Source organism: Microcaecilia unicolor, chromosome 2, assembly GCF_901765095.1.
Source record: "Microcaecilia unicolor chromosome 2, aMicUni1.1, whole genome shotgun sequence".
NCBI classification, from domain to species: domain Eukaryota; kingdom Metazoa; phylum Chordata; class Amphibia; order Gymnophiona; family Siphonopidae; genus Microcaecilia; species Microcaecilia unicolor.
In genome coordinates this window covers 133,736,032-133,758,609 of record NC_044032.1, presented here as the reverse complement: position 1 = coordinate 133,758,609, position 22,578 = coordinate 133,736,032, and the positions used below count along the sequence as shown (strand labels likewise).

At 45.7% G+C, this 22,578-nt stretch overlaps 1 protein-coding gene across 1 annotated transcript in view; it reads left to right on the top strand.

Moving 5' to 3' along the window:
* Positions 1–839: 839 nt before the first annotated feature.
* The window catches only part of SSBP2 (single stranded DNA binding protein 2), a 665,549-nt gene continuing 643,810 nt past the window's right edge, over positions 840–22,578 (top strand). Inside the window, exon 1 of the mRNA XM_030193336.1 lies at positions 840–958. Within this exon, the coding sequence (XP_030049196.1) occupies positions 903–958 (56 nt within the window). The 5' untranslated portion in view covers positions 840–902. The remainder of the gene's footprint in view (positions 959–22,578) is intronic.

Here is a 22,578-nt window from a genome sequence, read left to right as displayed (position 1 = left end):
CCAAAGACTGGGTTGAGAACTCCTACCTTAAAGCTATCTTCCTGCTTTGCACTCCCCTTATATATGCACCCTTACAGGAACATGCACATTGCACACTTTGCAAAGAAAGCGACTATCTCTGCCAAAGAAAGGTTGCCAGAGCTTCCAGTTACCCATTTCCAGGAAAGAGCTTTTGAGCCCTCCCTGGATTTCTTCACCCCCTCAGGTCCAGGTACATTATGAGACTTGCAGCACTGATTTTTAGTGGGTCGAATAGGGAACTGCAAAGACCACAATGCGTTGGGCTATAAGTTTAAAACCAGGAATGTCCAAAACGTCTGCCTGCTAGAACTGGATAATGTGTCAGTTCCGGATTGCACTCTGCTTGGCTATCTTTAAATGCATTTCTGGGAGAGGACCCTGGGAATGTGTTACATTCTGTGCTCAAAGAAGGGCAGGGAGCCGGGCAAGCCCTGCAGTCTGCTCCTCTGCTCAGCTTGGCATTCCTCGCCACAACAAGCCTCGGTGATCCATGCCGCGCTTTCCCGTTCTCTCTTTCTCTCTCCTTTTTTCTCGTCTCGGCGGCGCCTGCCAGCAGCTGAGGGAGATGCAACACACTGACAGAACAGCCAGTTGTTTAAAAATCTGAGGACTGTTTCTAATTCCCCCTTGTGCCGCGGACGGAGAAAAAGGGAGGCGGGGGGAGGGAAGGGAGGAAGCTTAGCTGTTTGTCGCGCGCGCCTCAGCCCTGATCCAGGAGAAACATGTCCATCATGCGGGTTACCACGACGAAGGGGGCGGTGCCGGGCACTGCTGCTGGCCAATCGGAAGAGGCACTCCGTGCGTCGCCATGGTGACGGGGTTGTTCCCGGAGAGGCTGTGTTCGCTTGACAGGTGCGTGACAATCGGAGCTTTCTGCAAGCATGTACGCCAAAGGCAAGAGTAACAGCGTGCCGTCCGACAGCCAGGCCAGGGAAAAGTAAGTTTATTGCTGTGGGAGCGGGGCCGGGGCGGGGGAGGGGAGGGGCGCGGACTGCCCCTCTGCTTTGTGGCGCCCCGGGGCACCGGCAACTTCTCAGTTTCTGCTGCGTCGTCTCTCGGAGCACAAAGTAACTTTACTGATGCGCCCTGGCTGGGGTGAAGGGGTATGCCACACATATGCACGGTGGAGATCCCGGAGAGGTGCCCATCGGCACACAGACATCCCTGTTCTTGGGGGCTTTGGGGTCAGCAATAAAAGTTTGAGCCCCGAAGAAGAGTGGACGGAGCTTACTGCTTGGAACAAGCTAGAGATGCTGCTGTCTTGTGTTTGTGATGTTGTCCGCTCGCATCCGTCCCAGATCCAGAGTGAAACTTTTGCAGATGGATCTGTGCGCCCGCCGCTGCCACTTGCACCATGTGTGTGATCGGAGAGGAGCTGCTTTACCTCGGGGGGTGGGGGGCGATCTTGTTTTTTGCTGCTCTGTGCATGGCTGCAGTAGGGAAGAAGCGCTTCGGAAGGCGGACATGATCCCGGCGCCCGTCCTGAGGTTATGAGGGCAGGAGGCTGGCTCCCCAGCTTCTCTCCCAGATCGTGCGTCTGGGAGAGCTGATTTGAGTTCTCGCGTCCCTTGTGTCTGGCTGTGTGGCTGGGGATGCGCGGTGCAGGCAACTGCCGGCCTTGGCTTTTGGGCTCAGTGGGATCCTTGCCTGGATGAAGCTGCTTCTGTGCACTGTGCAGCAGCTGTCTTACCAGAGAGAGACTGTGTGGTGCACCGGACTTGGGGTGCCTTTTCTTTCCTCGATTTGGAGCTCTGTTGGTCCTCCGATCTGGAATATTTTCTGTGCAAGCCTTAAAAAGTTTTCTTTGTGCCTGCCAGGCAGCAGGGGCTTGGGCACTGGTATATAGCTAAGCTGTGGCAAGGTGGCTCTGCTGTCAGAGCCCGTTCGGCAGTTCACGGGGCTTGTGCACGGTGGTGGTTTTGCAGTGCCTGTTTTGGGAAGGGGCCGGGGGTGACTGTTCGTTGCATGGCTGGGCGTGTAGCGGAAGGCATAGAGACAGGTGGGGGCAGCCTCGTCTAGAGCTGCTGCAAGAAAACTTGTGAATGGTATTGTTTACGTATGCTAATTGTATGCTTTGTATTGCTATATTTTTTTTCTATGAAGCTTGAAAGACTTGCAAATGGTTATGGAATGGTATTATATTTAAATACGATTACTTATCCCCCCCCCCCTCGAATGCTTGCTTCCACTTGAATTCTGCAGTTTTCTGCGTTCATGTTGCTGTCTTATGGGCAGATGATCGAAAGCCCCGTGCTGTTCCAAACAGGCAGGGCTTTACTGCCCCTATGATCAGAGATAATAGCATGCAAATTTATGCGCGCTATTATCTCTGATCATAGGGTAAACGTGTGGGAGGATTGTGCCTGAGCATGTGCGGTCAAAAACCCAGACCTGTCAAACACAGGGGCTGGAGGTCTATAGGACCACCAGAGCCTCCTGCAACATTAAGGCCCTGGTGACCAAGTGCCCGGCCCCCCAAACCCCCTGACACAAGTTCACGGGGGGGGGGGGGGGGGGGAGATCTGATGGAGCTCCATCCCCAACCCCCTCACACCCTAAAATAAAAGCCCTGTTGGCCCAGTGGGCCACAAACCAAGCCACCCCCAACCTGGTGGTTTAGCGGCCCTCTTCCCTGCCCTCCCTCCATACCTTGTGTTGGAGGAGGAAGTAGTACACTCCCTGCTCTTCCAGCGCCGCCTTGAAAATGGTGACACCCAGCCCTGCTCAGTTTATCCTGGGATGCGCTGGGCAGGGCTTCACCACAATATAAGGGATCTTCAGCCCCACCCGTGAACTTGTGTCAGGGAGACTGGACCGGACCTCCAGACCCTGTGTTGCTAGTTTGGGATAGGGGGCTCTGGGTTCCTGGGATGAGGGGGTCTATTGAGGGAATGGGGGGCCTGCTAGCATGTAAATGCATGCTGGACAGGGCTCACCATTGCATCCTAATGGTCTGCAAACCCTAACGCCAGCTCCGAGCTGACGTAAGGTTTGCAGCGACATTGCGCCAGTGTTTGGCATGCTGTCCTCTGATTATTGGGAAGGAATATGTTTAACATGCATTTGCATGCTACTTCTGCTAAGTGCCCTGTTTAGCATGCATTTGCATTCTACTTGCAGTTAGAGCTCACAAGCGCGTTGTTTCACACACTTGGCTCTGATCATGGGGCGGTAGCAAACGCAGGCGCTAATAGTCTCTAGCACCTGCGTTTGCTTCTGATCATTTGCCCATTAGTAATTAAATATTTGATTTCTCTGTAATTGTATTTTGAGCGTGTTTTGAGTTCTTGGAAGATTTTGAGTGATGTTTAGCTTCGAAGCAGTTCTTTCTTGTGTAAAAATAGTTAAAGACATTTCTTGTTCCCAGCTCCACATGTTGTGGAATTCCTGAAGGAAGGTGCTAGGTGTGTTGTCTGAGAGCATGTAGGTACTACTACTACTACTACTACCTTATTTAAAACTCTTTGTGAGTAACTTCTGCCATAATAGGAATCGGTTTAATCTGAAATAATGATTCACATGGTAAATTCATCTCAATTGCAATACAGTGCAAACAATATAAAATCTAATACATACAAAAAAAATGCAAGTGGAAATTAATCATTGTAATAGAATAAAAATGTAGAATTAAATAACAGGTGACCAGATCCAGTTACTCTCTTACTGTTCATTCAAATGTGTAGTACTGACATATGATTACTGCACTAATGTTTCACGTATGTGTACATGGTCCGTCCACAGACCCAGTAGTAGAGCAGTGCATTACCAAGTATGCTGTACTGATCAGCACTGTAGTATTGTGCTTACAACTTCCAGGTTTTACCAGTGTTTGGGTATTCCACTATAGTGTCTCTTGCTGCTTAATTCAACTGTAGTAGTAGTTTGGCCATTTGCTTAGGCTAGGGTTTCTGAACATCATAGGCATAGTTTGACTGTTCCATTTGGGGGGAGGGGCAAAATGTGGGCTGTGACACATTGTCATATTCAAAGGGAGGGCAGGGTATTTTTTCACTGAGAGAGTGGTGGATGCTTGGAATGCTCTCCCACGGGAGGTGGTGGAGAGGAAAACGGTAACAGAATTCAAACATGCATGGGATAAACATAAAGGAATCCTGTTCCGAGGGAATGGATCCTCAGAAGCTTAGCCGAGATTGGGTGGCAGAGCCGGTGGTGGGAGGCGGGGATATTGCTGGGCAGACTTATACGGTCTGTCCCAGAGCCGGTGGTTGGGAGGCAGGGCTATATAGTGCTGGGCAGACTTATATGGTCTGTGCCCTGAAAATGACAGATCCAAATCAAGGTAAGGTATACACAAAAAGTAGCACATATGAGTTTATCTTGTTGGGCAGACTTGATGGACCGTGCAGGTCTTTTTCTGCCGGTATCTACTAAGTTACTATGAGGCATATTTTCAAAGCACTTAGCCTCCCAAAGTTCCATAGAAACCTATGGAACTTAGCCTCCCAAAGTGCTTTGAAAATATGCCTCTATGTAACTTGCATATATACATATTCATTATGGTTAACTAAAAAAATAGACCTGATAGGAACCCAGTTTATTGGACAGTGAAGATGTTTTCACTGATATGAGCTAGCACCAAGGGAGGTTTGTCTCATGGTGTCCCCACTCACATCCCCAAGGGCAGTTCACACTATCCCTCTCCCCTTTTGCTCACACACTTCCCTAGAACATCAGTACACTCCTACTGGGAAAACAACAAGTTGTGCTGTTACAAATCCATAGGCGGAAAATATACTCAAGCAAACCAAAACAGTACACTGCAAAATGAGCTTGCAATCACCTGACATTCCGTCTCCCCACAACATCATAAAAGGGGTCATGGATCCTACCACTTCTACCCCTCACCCCCTACATAAAAGGCAATTCTATAACACAGAACCAATATTTAGGCATCTGATAGGAGTCGATTCTATAAAGGAAGGTAGGCACCTTCTTTCCTTCAGAGAATAAGCTCCTAGCAGGTACCTAAATATAATTGTCCTATTATAGAATTCCTTTAACATATCCCGTCCAAATCCTCTTTTCTTCCTGAACATTTTGCACAACAGTTTCCACATTTTCTTGCTCTGCATGCTGACCTCCACTTTCATCCTCCAATTCACATAGGTAGTCAATGATTCAACTGTTTGGGGAGGTTCAGATAGGTGGGACTAAGGTGGTGGTGTGAGATAGGGTAAGTTATAATCCTTAGGGTGGGGGGGGGGGGCAACTCCTATATCAACAGTAAAGGTACAGTAGGGGTATTTTTGAACACAGCAAGGAAGGACCCCTTTAAGGTCTCTCTGGTGCAGAGCCAACAACTGCCACCCCCAGTTATTTCTCTTAGTGATAATATGCACACTGAACACCACTCCAGGAGTGCCAAAAAAAAAAAAACACCTAAATAATGTACAGCAAAATAATACAGCACAACACCACAGTGGAAGAAGCAAGGACAGCACAACAACACAGTGGAGGAAGCAACATATTAAACAGAATGGTATTTGCAGTATTCTGGTAATATATGCAAGTATTTTAAAACTTGGCTAGCAATCAGTTCTAGCTCCCTAGTCCAGCGTCTTCCTGTTGGCCATGTGAACAGTAATGTCTGGCAGCACTGTAACAGAAATCCTGTGGTTTCCAGCAACCATTAACTGATTTGCCTAGTACATTACCAAATAGCCATCAGGCTTCAGTTCTGCCAACCTTTAGTTTATTGTTGTGTTACCAAACATGTTTGGATTAAGTATCATCTGTATTAGCTGTACCAAATGGTTAGAGCAGCAGGTTGCCAACCACGGAAGCCAGGGTTCAAATCTCACTGTTGGTCCTTGATTTGTTGGACAAATTGCAACACTCCATTGCCCCAGGTACATATTTAGACTGCAAATCCTCCAGGAAAAGGAAATATCTACTGTACCTGAATGTAACTTGCCTTGAGCTACTACTGAGAAAGGCGTAATCTAAGTTCAAATCCAAAATCCACTATCGGACATATTTTAAAGTATTACAAAACCCTACAAATGTCACTGATTTCCAGGAGTCAGAGCAAGAAGGGCCTATCTAAAAAAAAAGCACTACAACATCAGTACACCAATTGGAAAATTAAACAAGTCAGATCAGTACAGATTGATCCTGCATAGGCATTCAGTGCAGTCAGAATACCTGGTCTCTTCCACATATGCAGAATGCAGATAAACCCTCACCAAATATAGAATATGTAACTACAGACTAAAAATAGAAATAATGTAGACAAAAATTAAACTGAACTCCCAAGCAGCCAGACTTTGCACACAATACACCAGAAAAACACTAGTGTGTTCCCTTATACTGTGCAAAATATAGTCAGCAGGTGTAAATGTCAAAACCCGACATCTCTATATATAAAGGGCACCACCAACGTTCTAAATGAAGTCTCCAGCCGGAAGTGTGAAGGGGGAGAGATATCCGGTTTCCCCATGAGTGTCTGCCCCGCCCTCGCTCTCTCTGTAACACAAAGAGTGAAGGAAAACACAGCAAAGCACGAAATCAGATCGCTCTCTCTGTAACAGTGAAGGACTCAGAGGGGGGAGGGGAGAGAGGGCAGAAGCCCTCAGAGGGCAGGGACACACCCACTCCCACATGCACACAGAAGAAAACCTTGCTAGCCCCCCGTTTCATTTGCATCAGAAACGAGGCTTTTTTTACTAGTATTCTATATACTACAAATTAAGGGGTCCATTTACTAAGGTGCGCTAATGGATTTAGCACATGCTAAATGCTAAGATGACCATTTTATACCTATGGGTTTCTTAGCATTTAGCATACGCTGATCATTAGTGCGTTCTAAATCTATTAGCGTACCTTAGTAAATGGATCCCTAAGTATGGTATACTGTCCAAACCAGAAGAAGGTGGTTTAGGCTTTTGAAAGCTAACTGAAAAATGTATTCACTTAGCCCAACAGAAAACCATCGCCTTATTTTCCATTTTGTACTGTTTGTAATATGCTAGTTTTTAAATTAAAAATAAAATTATTTTTCTACCCGTTTGGTTTGGTCATTTAGGGGTATGTTTACTAAGGCGTGTTAGCATTTTTAACTTGCCTTTAAAGTTAAGGTGTGTTAAATGCTAATGTGCCAATAGATTCCTATGAGCGCATTAGTGTTTAACGTGCCTTAATCATTAACATATGTTAAAAATGCTAATGCACCTATAGTGCACCTTAGTAAACACAGGCCTTAATGTTTCTAATTGTGTTGATTCCATTCTCTGGTTTCTGCTAACTGTCTTGCCAGGGTTTCCTTTTCCATTTGTCATTTTCTCTCTCCTCCTATCTTCTTCACTTCCTTCATTACTTCCATATCCAGCATTGATCTTTTCCTTGCAGTTTCTTCCATTTAGTTTTCTGCCTTTCTGTCCAGATGTCATTATTATTAACTAGACTTCAATTTCCTTTTACTATATCTACCTACAAGTTTCCATCTCTTTCCTTCACTCCAGCCCCCTTCCTCATATTGCCTAGACTTTCACTAACTCTGTCCTCTCCTTCTTCCGTCCTCTCTCCCCTTATTCCTACGAAAAGTAGAATCTGAGGAAAGGGGGAGTAGGAGGAGTAGGCTCTTGAACAACAGTGTTGTTCAAGAGCCTACTCCTCCTACTCCCCCTTTCCGCAGTGAATTGTACACACAGCAGATAGTCAAACCAGGGCAAGTGCTTCATTTTGTTCATCTTAAACTTTCCATCTAATAGTTTAATGGATTGCCACCTAGTTTTGTGATGTAAGACTAAGGCACTCATTTTTAAAGCACGTGGATGTCTCAAAATGGCAACAAAATCCCCCAAACCAAAATAAGTCCATCTGCCATAAATTTCCAACTTGCAATTTTGGAATAGCAGAATTTGGACATCCTGCCCAAATAGCAAGGGGGCGTGTGGTGAGTGTGTTTGGGCAGGACAAGGGAGGGCCCAAAATTAGAACGTCCAACAGCGATAATTGAACAGGAAGAAACTTCCAGGTTTAAAAAGAAGGATATTTTTATTTAGATCTGTTTTCAGTCATATACAGGGTACAAAAAAGGTGCTCTGATTGAGCAGTTCACCACTGGAGGGGTTAAGACGTGACCCCCCCCCCCCCCATGAATCTCCCAGTGGTTGCTGTCCCCCTCCCTACCCTGAAAGTGAAATCAGAAAGGAATACCAGGCTGTCTGACAGAATCAGGTATTATGGGTATTCTGAGCAAAGCAGAAAGTAGGTCTGACAGTCTAGTGGTCAGTGCAGTGGACTATAAGTCAAGAGATGCAGGTTTAATTCCCATTTCAGCTCACTTTTATTTTCCTTTAAATTGTGAGCCCTCCAGAAACAGATATATACCTACAGTACCTAAATATTTATGACATCTACAAGCCTGAAGGCTATTAAGGTGGGTAGGTATTTCCCTGTTCCTGGAGGGCTCAGCATTTAAAATAATAATAAAAAAGAAAGTTATAGGGTGATATGAACCAGGGTGCCCTGGTTTACAGTCCACTGCAGTGACCACTAAGCTGCCCCTCTGCTCTGCAATGACGTCTGTGTAGCCATTTCTGTTAAAATGCTTCCAGAAAGACATCCTTGTTCCTGGAGTTTTGGTGTTTATAATTTAGACGTTTCAGTTTGTAAATGGCTGTTCATTTTGGACATTCTCACATATTTTCAAACAGGAAACCTCAATGTATTTCCTGTTTGAAAATGGCTGTGAGATGGACGTTTTTTTTGGATGTTATGAGCAGGATGTCCCAATTCTGACTTGGATGGCGTTTCGAAAATGCCCCTCCATGGGAGCAATGGATCGAACAAAAAAAAATTCCATTGCAAAGCAGACAAACAGCAACAACCTCTAAGATTGCAGCATTTTAAGTGGGGAGATGCCAGGCAGCATGACAACAGCTGGAACAAGACTTGATCTCTTCATACTGTAGAGAATAACATAGTGCAGCCAGTGGCATTGAAGGTCTTATCAAAATAAATACATTTAACTCGTTTCTGACTCAGTGCACTCCCATGCATATATTAGTATTGTATACTACAGGACATGATAGAAGCAGCACTTTTTCAGTTCTTGTTTCACTGCCTTCTTCCTCAGACCCTTATGTATTTATGGCTTTCCTAGAATAAATGGATGTTTGCATTTAAAAAAAAAATATTTCAAGCCATTTTCTAAATGTCCTTTGCCCAGGGCCACAAACTGTGGTCATCCCTGGATCCTAGTGAACATGGACCCAGTTCTAGCTACTAGAAAGATAGTGCCTGATCCAGTCTATTTAAATCAGTGCTGCAAGTCCCATAATACACTTGGATGGGGTAGTCGGAAATCTAGGGCTGTCTCAATTTCCAGCTTGAAACTGGGTAACTTGGCATGTCTGTGTTCCTTAGTGTACAATGTCACCATTGTGCCTAAGCGTTATTCTGTAATGGTGTATATAACTTACATGGTGCATAAATACAAGGGAGCACATACACAGACAAGGCATGTGTGGGGTTCCAACTTTTGCATGTCCCTTCCACATTTAAGGTAAGGGTAATGGGATTTGATATACCGCCTTTCTCTGGTACAGGCAAAGCGGGTTACAATTATTCAGTGCATTTTGTCTAGCTAAAAAGGTGCCGGTACTCAAATACTAGGCCACCCTTCAGGGGTGGAGTGATCATTGAGGGACTCACCCCACAATAGCCAGGACCCCTGTATCCAGTCATAGAATCTATGACAAGGCAGAATTTGTATGTAGAACCTGAGCTTTTTCATTAAAATATGAGAACCATGGGTCATGTTTAGCAGACTGTGGAAAAAGTCAGTACTCAGTACCCTTCAAAAAAAGCTCTGCAATTATTATACACAGTTACTTTTTCTGTCCCTAGTGGGCTTACAATCTAAGTATTGTACCTGTGGCAATGGAGGGGTTAAGTAATTTTTCCCAGAGTCACAAGGAGCTGCAGTGGGAATTGAGCCCAGTTCCCCAAACTGTTAATAAGAGTGCTCAGTGGATTAAGTGCCAAACAAAATAGAAGTGGTAGCAGGGAGTCTCCTCACCCTTACACACCCACAGTTATGACCAGATCCATACTGAGATACATAGAGGCATATTTTCAAAGCACTTTGGGAGGCTAAGTTCCATAGGTTTCTATGGAACTTTGGGAGGCTAAGTGCTTTGAAAATGAGCCTCAAGGTAACATAGTAGATGACGGCAGAAAAAGACCTGCACGGTCCATCCAGTCTGCCCAACAAGATAACTCATATTTGCTGCTTTTTGTGTATACCCTACTTTGATTTGTACCTGTGCTCTTCAGGGCACAGACCGTATAAGTCTGCCCAGCACTATCCCTGCCTCCCAACCACCGGCTCTGGCACAGACCGTATAAGTCTGTCCAGCACTATCCTCACCTCCCAACCACCAGCCCTACCTCCCAACCACCGGCTCTGGTACAGACCGTACAAGTCTGTCCAGCACTATCCCCGCCTCCCAACCACCAGTCCCACTTCCCACCACCGGCTCTGGCACAGACCGTATAAGCCTGCCCAGCACTATCCCCGCCTCCCAACCACCAGCCCCGCCTCCCGATCTTGACTAAGCTCCTGAGGATCCATTCCTTTGGCACAGGATTCCTTTATGCTTATCCCACGCATGTTTGAATTCCGTTACCGTTTTCATTTCCACCACCTCCCGCGGGAGGGCATTCCAAGCATCCACTACTCTCTCCGTGAAAAAATACTTCCTGACATTTTTCTTGAGTCTGCCCCCCTTCAATCTCATTTCATGTCCTCTCGTTCTACCATCTTCCCATCTCCGGAAAAGGTTCGTTTGCGGATTAATACCTTTCAAATATTTGAACGTCTGTATCATATCACCCCTGTTTCTCCTTTCCTCCAGAGTATACATGTTTAGTTCAGCAAGTCTCTCCTCATACGTCTTGTAACGCAAATCCCATACCATTCTCGTAGCTTTTCTTTGCACCGCTTCAATTCTTTTTACATCCTTAACAAGATACGGCCTCCAAAACTGAACACAATACTCCAGGTGGGGCCTCACCAACGACTTATACAGGGGCACCCTTTCTTCTGCTGGTCACACCTCTCTCTATACAGCCTAACAACCTTCTAGCTACGGCCACCGCCTTGTCACACTGTTTCGTCGCCTTCAAATCCTCAGATACTATCACCCCAAGATCCCTCTCCCCGTCCGTATCTATCAGATTCTCCCCGCCTAACACATACGTCTCCTGAGGATTTCTATTCCCTAAGTGCATCACTTTGCATTTCTTCGCATTGGATTTTAATTGCCAAACCTTAGACCATTCTTCTAGCTTCCTCAGATCCTTTTTCATGTTTTCCACTCGCTCCCGGGTGTCCACTCTGTTACAGATCTTAGTATCATCCGCAAATAGGCAAACTTTACCTTCTAACCCTTCGGCAATGTCACTCACAAATATATTGAACAGAATCGGCCCCAGCACCGATCCCTGAGGCACTCCACTACTCACCTTTCCCTCCTCCGAGCGAATTCCATTTACCACCACCCTCTGGCGTCTGTCCATCAACCAGTTCCTAATCCAGTTCACCACTTCAGGTCCTATCTTCAGCCCCTCCAGTTTATTTAAGAGCCTCCTGTGGGGAACCGTGTCAAAAGCTTTGCTGAAATCTAAGTAGATTACGTCCATAGCTCGTCCCTGATTCAATTTTGTCACCCAATCAAAGAACTCAATGAGATTCGTTTGGCACGATTTCCCTTTCGTAAAACCATGTTGTCTCGGATCTTGCAACTTATTGGCTTCCAGGAAATTCACTATCCTTTTCTTCAGCATCGCTTCCATTACTTTTCCAATAACCGAAGTGAGGCTTACCGGCCTGTAGTTTCCAGCTTCTTCCCTATCACCACTTCTGTGAAGAGGGACCACCTCTGCCGTTCTCCAATCCCTCGGAACCTTTCCCGTCTACAAGGATATATTAAACAAATCTTTAAGAGGACCCGCCAAAACCTCTCTGAGCTCCCTCAATATCCTGGGGTGGATCCCGTCCGGTCCCATGGCTTTGTCCACCTTTAGCTTTTCAAGTTGTTGATACACACTTTCTTCAGTGAACGGTGCTCTATCCACTTCATTCTCAATTGTACTATTTCCAGTCCATCGCGGTCCTTCTCCAGGATTTTCCTCTGTGAAAACAGAACAAAAGTATCTATTTAGCAAATTTGCTTTTTCTTCATCATTTTCCACATAGCGGTTCGCAGTATCTTTTAGTCTCACAATTCCCTTTTTAGTCATTCTCCTTTCACTAATATACCTGAAGAAATTTTTGTCACCCCTCCTTACATTTCTAGCCATTTGTTCTTCTGCTTGCGCTTTTGCCAGTCGTATCTCTCTCTTGGCTTCTTTCAGTGGAATCGTGCCCCGTGTGACACACCCCTGGCACTCCCACCCCGCCCACTGCACCATGACCAATAATTGAAGTCAGTGAATGGGGAGCAATTTTGGCGTCCCCACCTTTCTGGCACCCTGTGTGGTTGCACTGTCCGCACCAACCCTCAGTATGGTCCTGATTATGCCAAGTTTGTGGCTGGTGTAACTGCAGGCATGTAAATATAAACTGTGTTTATACCAAGTTATGCTGTAATCCCTCCAGTGGGTCCACAGATGCTGTTATGGAATAAGCTCCCTCCACTTGTCCTCAGGGTGCCTAAATGGAGATGCTCAGTTCTAGAATTGCCCCAGGTGACCTGCTATCTGCTTGAACTGTGAAATGTGTCTCCACAGCATCGTAGGGATCAGAAACCCAGTACAGGGATTAATCCTGGTTCTTTGCAGGTCTGTGCACAGCACTTGCACCGGCGCTGCCGGGAAGGTTCTAATAAGCAGATTTAAAAAAAATTGGTTTTGAGATGACATGGAACTTCCCCCTCCTCCCCCCTTTTATCTGTGTTTGCCATTGGTTGGAACGGCTTGCAAGATTTTCATGGAGGAATATTTGCAATAATCCTGAGGGCTGAGAATCAGTGGCGTCTTGTCTTTTTCTGCACTAACAATCGCTTTGTGATCTGGCTACTTGTCACATATACTGATCTTGAAAATTGATATTTTTCATGTGCTCACTGAACATTTTACATGTACTGAATCTCCTCTGGTGGCAAAATTGTGACCCTTGTGTCCCTGCCCTCAGGTACTGTACTGCAAAGAAGCTGATGAGACTAGGATAAATAGGGATATCTAATCTTTCTGAGTGAGCCCTTTTCAACCTTATATGGTATAAAGCCCCGCCCAGTGCATCCTGATTACTGCCAGGAGTGCCCCCCCATGGTAGAAAATTATTTCCTACCACGTGAAACAGCTCGTGGAACTTTGAAATTACCGCTGGTTGCCCATGCTACCCTGGTGGTAGTATCGATTTGGCGTGCTACCTGCTTGGTAGCCCTACTGCAGCTTAGTAAAAGGGCTCTTTATTTCCTACAATGCTGGCCTTGTAGGAAGGGAACCATAGTGTTCCGGTTGCCCCAATAGCAGGCCTTTTGGGGAAGGTGTTAACCTCTTTTTCAATAATATCCCCCTAAAATTGAAAACCTGCCTCCAAAAGGCCTGTACAAGTGGACAAGTACAGAAGGCATGAGATAATATAGTTTCCTCATCCCCACATAAAGGAATGTGCACATAACCAGCATAGTAAGCCTGTTGTGGTGAAAAATAGGCCCTTAACTGTGTTCTGAAATGACACTCTGTATAGGGCACTATCCTGCTTATAATCGAATGAGAAAAACGCCCAAGTTCCGACCTAAATCGGGAGATGGACGTTTATCTCACAAAAACGAATAAAGCGGTATAATCGAAAGCCGATTTTTGGACGTTTTCAACTGCAATCCGTCGCGGATGCGGACAAAGTTGATGGGGGCGTGTCAGAGGTGTGGCGAAGGCGGGACTGGGGCGTGGTTATCTGCCGAACAGAGATGGGCGCATTTCACCGATAATGAGAAAAAAGTATGCGTTTTTAGCTAGAATTTAGGACACTTTTCCTGGACCCTGTTTTTTCACGAATAAGGCCCCAAAAAGTGCCCTAAATGACCAGATGACCACTGGAGGGAATCGGGGATGACCTCCCCTGACTCCCCCAGTGGTCACTAACCCCCTCCCACCACAAAAAATGAAGTTTCTCAACTTTTTATTTTCACCCTCAAATGTCATACCCAGCTCCCTCACAGCAGTATGCAGGTCACTGGAGCAGTTGTTAGGGGGTGCAGTGGACTTCAGGCAGGTGGACCCAGGCCCATCCCCCCTACCTGTTACAATTGTGCTGCTTAATGCTTATTAGTCGTCCAACCCCCCCAAACCCACTGTACCCACATGTAGGTGCCCCCCTTCACCCCTTAGGGCTATAGTAATGGTGTAGACTTGTGGGCAGTGGGTTTTGAGGGGGATTTGGGGGGCTCAACACACAAAGGAAGGGTGCTATGCACCTGGGAGCTCTTTTACCTTTTTGTTTGGTTTTGTAAAAGTGCCCCCTAGGGTGCCCGGTTGATGTCCTGGCATGTGAGGGGGACCAGTGCACTACGAATCCTGGCCCCTCCCACGAACAAATGCCTTGGATTTATTCGTTTTTGAGCTGGGCGCTTTCATTTTCCATTATCGCTGAAAAACAAAAACGCCCAGCTCACACATTGTTGAATAAAACATGGGCGTCTATTTTTTCCAAAAATACGGTTCGGTCCGCCCCTTCACGGACCCGTTCTTGGAGATAAACGCCCATGGAGATAGGCGTTTTCGTTCAATTATGCCCCTCCATGTATCACCAAAATTAGATTGTAAGCTCTTTGAGCAGGGACTGTCTTTCTTCTATGTTTGTGCAGCGCTGCGTATGCCTTGTAGCACTATAGAAATGCTAAATAGTAGTAGTAGGCAACCGCTTCAACGTTTTAAATAAGTCCTTCACGGTAATTTGATCTGACACAGCTTTATGTAACTGCAGTGTGCACATTCAATCTTTGGCAATGCCCAAAAGTATTTTTGATTGTGTGCAGGTCAGTGTATTGACCAGAATTTCTGACAAATCACTGAAATCTGAACTGTCTTAACTGGATAAAGTTGGTCTTTGCTCCATATTCTTACAGTTTATATTGTACTAGTAAAAGAAGTCCGTTTCAGAGCAAATGAAATGGGCGTTAGCAAGGCTTTCGTCGCCAACACCCCCCTCCCTCCCTCCCTCCCTGGCCAACCCCTTCGTTGTTCTGGCATTGCTCCGCCCCCAACGTCATGATGTTTGACGCGAGGGCGGGGCCCAGAGCGATTTCCCCCCTGCCTCCCTCCCTGCCAACCCCTTCGTTGTTCTGCCATTGCTCCGCCCTCGAGGGTGGGGCCCGGAGCGATTTCCCACCCCCCTGCCTCCCTCCCTGCCAACCCCTTCGTTGTTCTGCCATTGCTCCGCCCTTGAGGGCGGGGCCTGGAGCGATTCCCCCCCCCCGCCTCCCTGCCTCCCTCCCTGCCAACCCCTTTGTTGTTCTGCCATTGCTCCGCCCTCGAGGGCGGGGCCCGGAGCGATTTTGGTGGCTTCACCACCACGAACCTTCGAACCTTTTTGAACGAAATCAGAGCTTGGCTTCACTGACGTCAGTGTCCTCAGAACGTTGAGGGTGAGTTTTATTATAGTAGATGTGGTTAAATGGGTGTGTGTGGGGGAGGGGGAGGGGGGAGGGGGGAAGGTGAACCTGCTGAGATTTAAAGGGAAATTGTTCAGTTGGGAACTGGTGCAGGCTGTCAGGACACTATTCACAATCCTTATTATTTGCCAGAATAGGTGGAGTTTCCCAAGTTGAACCATTGTGAAGGTTGAAGGTTTGGTGAAGAAGAGTGTTCTGCTCCAGATAAGATACTGCTGTGTGATTAAAAACTGTGAAAACAGAAAGATTGAGGAAAGCACTTATCAGCTGCTTATCAATAATAAGTATAGGTAGGTGTTCAATAAATACATACTTACATGGAGGCGTATTTTCAAAACACTTAGACTTACAAAGTTACATAGAGGGGCATTTTCGAAAGAAACTTCTAAATTGGAATTTGGATGTCTTTGTAAAACGTCCAAATTCGGAGGCGGGGAAAAGGTCATTTTCGAAAAAAGAGGGATGTCCATATTTGTGTTCGAAAATACCATGGACGTCCTTGGATTTGGACGTCTTTGATTTTCGCCCATTTTCAAACCAAAAACATCCAAGTCTAAAACGTCCAAGTTCAAGCCATTTGGATGTGGGAGGAGCTAGTATTTGTAGTACATGCCAGGACAGCAGTCGGGCACCCTAGGGGGCACTGCAGTGGACTTCATAAAATGCTCCCAGGTACACAGCTCCCTTACCTTTTCTGTTGAGGCCCCCAAAACCCCATCAAAACCCACTACCCCCAACTGTACACCACTATCATAGCCCTAACGGGTAAAGGGTGGCACCTATATGTGGGTACAGAGGGTTTCTGGTGGGGTTTGGAGGGCTCGCTGTTTCCTCCACAAATGTAACATGTGGGGGGGGTATGAGCCTGGGTCCACCTGTCTGAAGTGCACTGCACCTACTATGAAACTACTCCAGGGACCTGCATGCGCTGTCATGGACCTGAATATGACATCTGAGGCTGGCAAGTAATATTTTTATCATGTTTTTTGAGGGTGGGAGGGGGTTAGTGACCACTGGGGGGGGGTAAGGGAGGTCATCCCCGATTCCCTTCAGTGGTCATCTGGTCATTTCAGGCACCTTTTTGTGCCTTATTCATAATAAAAACAGGTCTGGGTGAAAATGTCCAAGTTTTAGTCATGGACGTCTTTGGTTTTTTCCATTTTGGCTCAAAGACGTCCAAGTCTTAGGAACGCTCAAGTCCCGCCTCCAATACGCCCCCTTGAGATTTTTATTTATTTATTGCATTTGTATCCCACATTTTCCCACCTATTTTCGGGCTCAGTGTGGCATTGTGAATGATGGAAATACAATTTGTTACAGTGCGATTATGGGTTACATTGTGAGGAGTTTTGGGAAGACAAAGTCAAAGTCAAAACATCATTTGGGGAATAGAACAATGGAATGTAACAATGGGGAGATGATAAGGCGATAGAACAATAGCAAGAGCCGATTTATGTCACTTTTTGGATGTCTTTCGAAAATGAGCTTAATAGTAACCTATGGAACTTTGTAAGTCTAAATGCATCATTGTACCAGAGAAGCACTAGAATCATGAAGAAATTGTAGTTATATGGGACATTCCCTTTCTAGTTCATAAGAAAACCAGACATAGTGGTAAAAGAGACAAATAAGAACAACAGTGATAGTAGAGGTGTCGGTGTCAAATGATTATTCTGTACAGGGCCACTGAGGAGGGGGAAGGGACAAGAGTCCTTGGGCCCGGCCGCCAAGGGGGCCCGGCACCGGGCTCTGCCTCTCTCTTCCTGTGTGTTGGGACCCAGTCCCAGCACACAGAAGCAGGGGAGTGGCAGACTGAGGAAGGAGCAGATGCAGGAAGGGGGGGGGGGTGCGGTGGCATCGGTGGCTGCAGTGGCCCTAATTCTGTACATCATGTTCGGACAGAGAGAAGATCCTCAAATCCTCAAATACCAAGCAATGCAGTCAGAGACCAAGAAAACATGGCATAAAGAGACAGAAATATTTCCTGTCATTTTGGGTTCCATAAGCTTGATATTAACAGGAATTTTTCAAGCAGACCCGGATAAGTTATGTATACTTATTAAATCCTATGAATTCCAGAAGGAAGCTCACTTTGGCACAATGCAAACATAATGGTGAGTGTTGGCAATAATATGGAGAGATTAAGATCATACTCCACATGCTGTGGTTTTGGAGTGATGTTCCTTATTTTCGTGGTATGTGCAAAACTAACTCAGTTGGAGACATTGTCTTCTCTGCAGAACTGAGTGAAAATTACGATATGTGTTTCAGTTTGTTCCAAAGTCTGTCTTGAAGGGCTCTGTGTGAACATGGAAGCAGTGGGAGGTGTGTGGGGTGAAAGAGTGCCCCTTTTTGTTTAAATGTGCTAAATGAACTGCCACAGCTCACAGCATAAATTGAAAACTAATCAGTGTAGAAGCGAATGCATGTAGAAAAGTATGCTGGAATGCAGTATGCAATTCCCAGAAGTGTCATGGATGGCACTGCACAGGTAAATATGCTGCAAGACCAAAACAGCTTTCAAAGAGGAGATGGCACTCTGAGGTGCAGTAATAATCCTGCCATTCTCACAGATGTGATAAAGCCATTGAAAATATAGACCGTTTGCAGAGCACTGGTCCATTAATCACATGAGTACAACATGCTGGACGTGGTGGTGCATTATGGAAGAACGAGGGACTGTGGCTGAGCCTGGCTTCAGATTATCTGCACAGTGTACCCCTCTCAAGCAGGACTCTGTGGTGGTTGCAAGAATCTACCAACATTAGGAAATCTATAGCATACTTTCAGGAGAGAAATGAGCAGTTTCATAGCACTAGATCAAACTGTTGACTGCCTCTCATCACTGCTAGTTAAGATGTCCATGGGGTTTGAATTGCTGGACTTGGCAGAAAACATGAAATTAATGATAATATCTCAGAGAGCTGCTTTTGATGACCAAACTGGGCGAGTGGTAGGACTGGGCAAAGTAGGAGGGAAACTGGCCAGACAGTGACCTAATACTTAGACCACCAATGAGGCCAGCTATACCAGAGCCCAGTATACTGTTGAGCTCTGAGTTTTAGAGCTCGGTTCTTGGTTCACTAGCAGACTTATTTTCGAAAGAAAAGGGCACCCATCTTTCGACACAAATCGTGAGATGGGCATCCTTCTCCTAGGGTTGCCCAAATTGGCATAATCGAAAGCTGATTTTGGGCGTCTCCAACTGCTTTCCGTCGCAGGGACGACCAAAGTTCACGGGGGCGTGTTGGAGGTGTAGTGAAGGCAGGACCTGGGCGTGCCTAACACATGGGCGTCCTCAAACCATAATGGGAAAAAAGAAGGGTGTCCCTGACGAACACTTGGCCGACTTTACTTGGTCCCTTTTTTCTTACGACCAAGCCACAAAAATGTGCCCGAACTGACCAGATGACCACCGGAGGGAATCGCGGATGACCTCCCCCTACTCCCCCAATGGTCATTAACCCCCTCCCACCCTCAAAAAAACAACTTTAAAAATATTTTGTGCCAGCCTCAAATGTCATACTCAGGTCCCTCACAGCAGTATGCAGGTCTCTGGAGCAGTTTTAGTGGGTGCAGTGCACTTCAGGCAGGTGGACCCAGGCCCATCCCCCCCTACCTGTTACACTTGTGGTGGTAAATGTGAGCCCTTCAAAACCCACTGTACCCACATCTAGGTGCCCCTCTTCACCCCTAAGGGCTATGATAGTGGTGTACAGTTGTAGGTAGTGGGTTTTGGGGGGCTCAGCACACAAGGTAAGGGAGCTATGCACTTCGGAGCAATTTGTGAAGTCCACTGCAGTGCCCCCTAGGGTGCCCGGTTGATGTCCTGGCATGTCAGGGGGACCAGTGCACTAAGAATGTTGGCTCCTCCCACGACAAAATGGCTCGGATTTGGTCGTTTCTGAGATGGGTGTCCTTGGTTTTCATTATCGCCGAAAATCAGAAACGACCAAGTCTAAGGACAACCATCTTTAAGGTCGACCTAAATTTCAGGATTTGGGTGTCCCCGACCGTATTATCGAAACGAAAGACGGATGCCCATCTTGTTTTGATAATACGGGTTTCCCCGCCCGTTCACGGGGCCATCCTGCGAGGACGTCCCCAGGAAAACTTGGGCGTCCCTTTTGATTATGCCCCTCTAGGTCACTTCTACTGGATTGACATAAGATTGGCTATCGGCTAGTGTCCCCTGAGCAGCATCTCAGAACCTTTACTAATACATCTAAAATCATGAAAAGCATCTTAAGAATGTAGAGAAAGACTATGATGGAACCAAAGAAGATGCCTGGTGGAAACTAATCAGGCATGCACTTGTGAGGCCTGGGATCTGACCCTTGTAGCTCTGCTGTATGCTGTTCTGTGAATCTCTTGTTTCCTTTCCTCTTATATCACCTTTCCAGCCAAGGTACAAGGGCTGATACTTGTCTGCAAGTTCTTGGATAGTGTGTAATCACTGTCAGCTAGTTGTATAATCCACAATTGTATGCTACAATGCAACTCTTACAGGGTGAGCCAGATTTTGTGCTGGGGCATTTCTGAGCATGGATGATTGTATCCCTGTATGCATTTGCATTGGTGAACTGTGTTATTACAGTTTCAAGGGCACATTTCTTCCTCACAGGTAGGACTGGTTTCAGCATGCATGTATCATGTAGAGCAGGGGTGGGTAACCTGTGGCCTGCGAGACGAAGTATACACAGAAAACGTCATTAACCAGAGTTTTTGTGATTTTAAATATTGTAATGCACAAATATTTTCAGAATAGCCACTCTAGCAGTTTGTTTCCATCGTTTTTAGTTACATTTTTACTTATTTATATATAATAGAAGTTCTATGCATTTCTGGTTCTTACGTTACCTAGTGTTGCCTCCAACTAGGGATGGTACTGACATTCATGCATTAAGGTTGCCTCCCCCACCCAGTGTAGAGAAATGTGGTGCATCGTCATCGTCCACTGATCTCATTTTGTGACAGGTTATCCAAGATCTGGGGTACGCAGCCCTGCATTCCTGTTTTTTTTTTTCTAAGTAGAATTCTAAGTAGAAAATTCTCTCCCTACAAAGCGACCCTCATGGATGATTGTATTGCAGAGGCAGGAATAAATCATAGATACATAGAAAAATATTGACAGATAAAGACCATATGGTCTATCTAGTCTTCCCGTCCATTCCATCTACTCTTCCTATCACTCCTGTGTACTTTTCCTGAGCTCTCTTGAATTCAAATACTGTTTTCGTCTCCACCATTTCCACCAGGAAGGCTGTTCCACGATGTCAGACCATGGGATGTTGGGCCAGTGAAATCCACCTCACTCACCAGTGTTAGATTTCCCTGAATCTGTGTGGAAAGAAGGAAGAGAAGACAGTATGTTGTTGCCCCCAGAATAAACAGTTGACATTGCTGCTCTTCTATGTGGTCTCCCCATGCAGCCCTCAATCCAGGAACATAGTCCAGGAACATAAGACCTTTGGGATATAAATGATGAAATATTTTGATACCCAGCTGACAAGACTTAACAAGGATCTGTGTTTCCTATCACACAATAAAGCAGTATAATATTTATCGTTTATAATCTTCAGATCACCCATGCATCTCTCTCCCTGTTTCTCATTCCCCATCCCCCACCAATCTTTATTTCGAGACTGTCACTAGAATACTTATGTTTCACCTATATATCCTAATATTGCTATCTTTTGCTTATTCCTGACCTGAGGAAGAAGATCTGCCTTTGAAAGTTTGTCTGTGAATATGTTAAATTAGTTCAGTAAAAAAAGGTAGAATTTTTTCCCCTTTTATTTTATTTCTATTTATTACTATTAAAGTGAATTAACACAGCAACTTCACTACTTTCTCCATGCATTTCAGCAGCACACGGGGCTTCTTTAAAATTAAAAATGTCTTACAATTTTATAATCTAAATGGATTAGCTAACATGGTGCAGTGTTCATTGGGCAGTGCATAACTGTATTGCAAGCCTTCTGTAATACCACAACCCTTTCCAGAATGAGTGTAAAAAAAAAGAGTTGGTTCTTTCAGTTGAAGGGAAGCTCTGGAAGGAGGGGGCATAGGATGAAGGTGAAAGGGGACAGACTCGGAAGTAACCTGAGGAAATACGTCTTTACGGAAAGGGTGTTGAATTCGTGGAACGGCTTCATGGAGGTGGTTGAGGTGAAAACTGTATCTGAATTCAGGGAAGCTTGGGACAAGTACCTAGGATCTCTAAGGAAGTGAAAGGGAGAGTAGATGGTATGGATGGGCAGGCAGCATAGACCTTGTGGTCTTTGCCTTAATTTTTCTATGTTTTGCTGTTTATTCTGCAGTCCTTTGCTTCTAATTGACCTCTGTTTCAGTTAATTAAATTAAGGATTCTATAAATGGTACTCAAAATTAGGTGCATGGAAAAATTAATTGTAAGCAGTATTGTCTAATGGGCACGCTGGGCTGAGTGCCCTTTGTAGAAAAGTGCATAGAGCTCATTTCTACGCCCAACGTTGGGCGTGAGGACTTGCGCCTGCTGAAACCTGGTGTAAATCCCGATGAGGAAGTTGGGCGCATAAACCCAGTAGCCTATAACACTGTGCCTAAATAGTAGGAACACCCCTAACCCACCCACTCATGCCCCTCCCATGGTCATTCCCCCTTTTGGTTTGCATGTGAGACATTTTTGGGTGCATAGCATCGTAGAATACTGTGTAGGCAAATATGTGCGTAAACCCAAATTAGTGCCAGTTAACTCTAATGCCAGTAATTGGTTGTTAGCACCAATTGACTACTACTTATTTCTATAGCACTACTAGATGTACGCAGCACTGTACACTGAACATGTAAGAGACAGTCTCTGCTTGACAGAGCTTACAATCTAATTAAGATAGACAAACAGGACAAATAAAGGATAAGGGAATTACTTAAG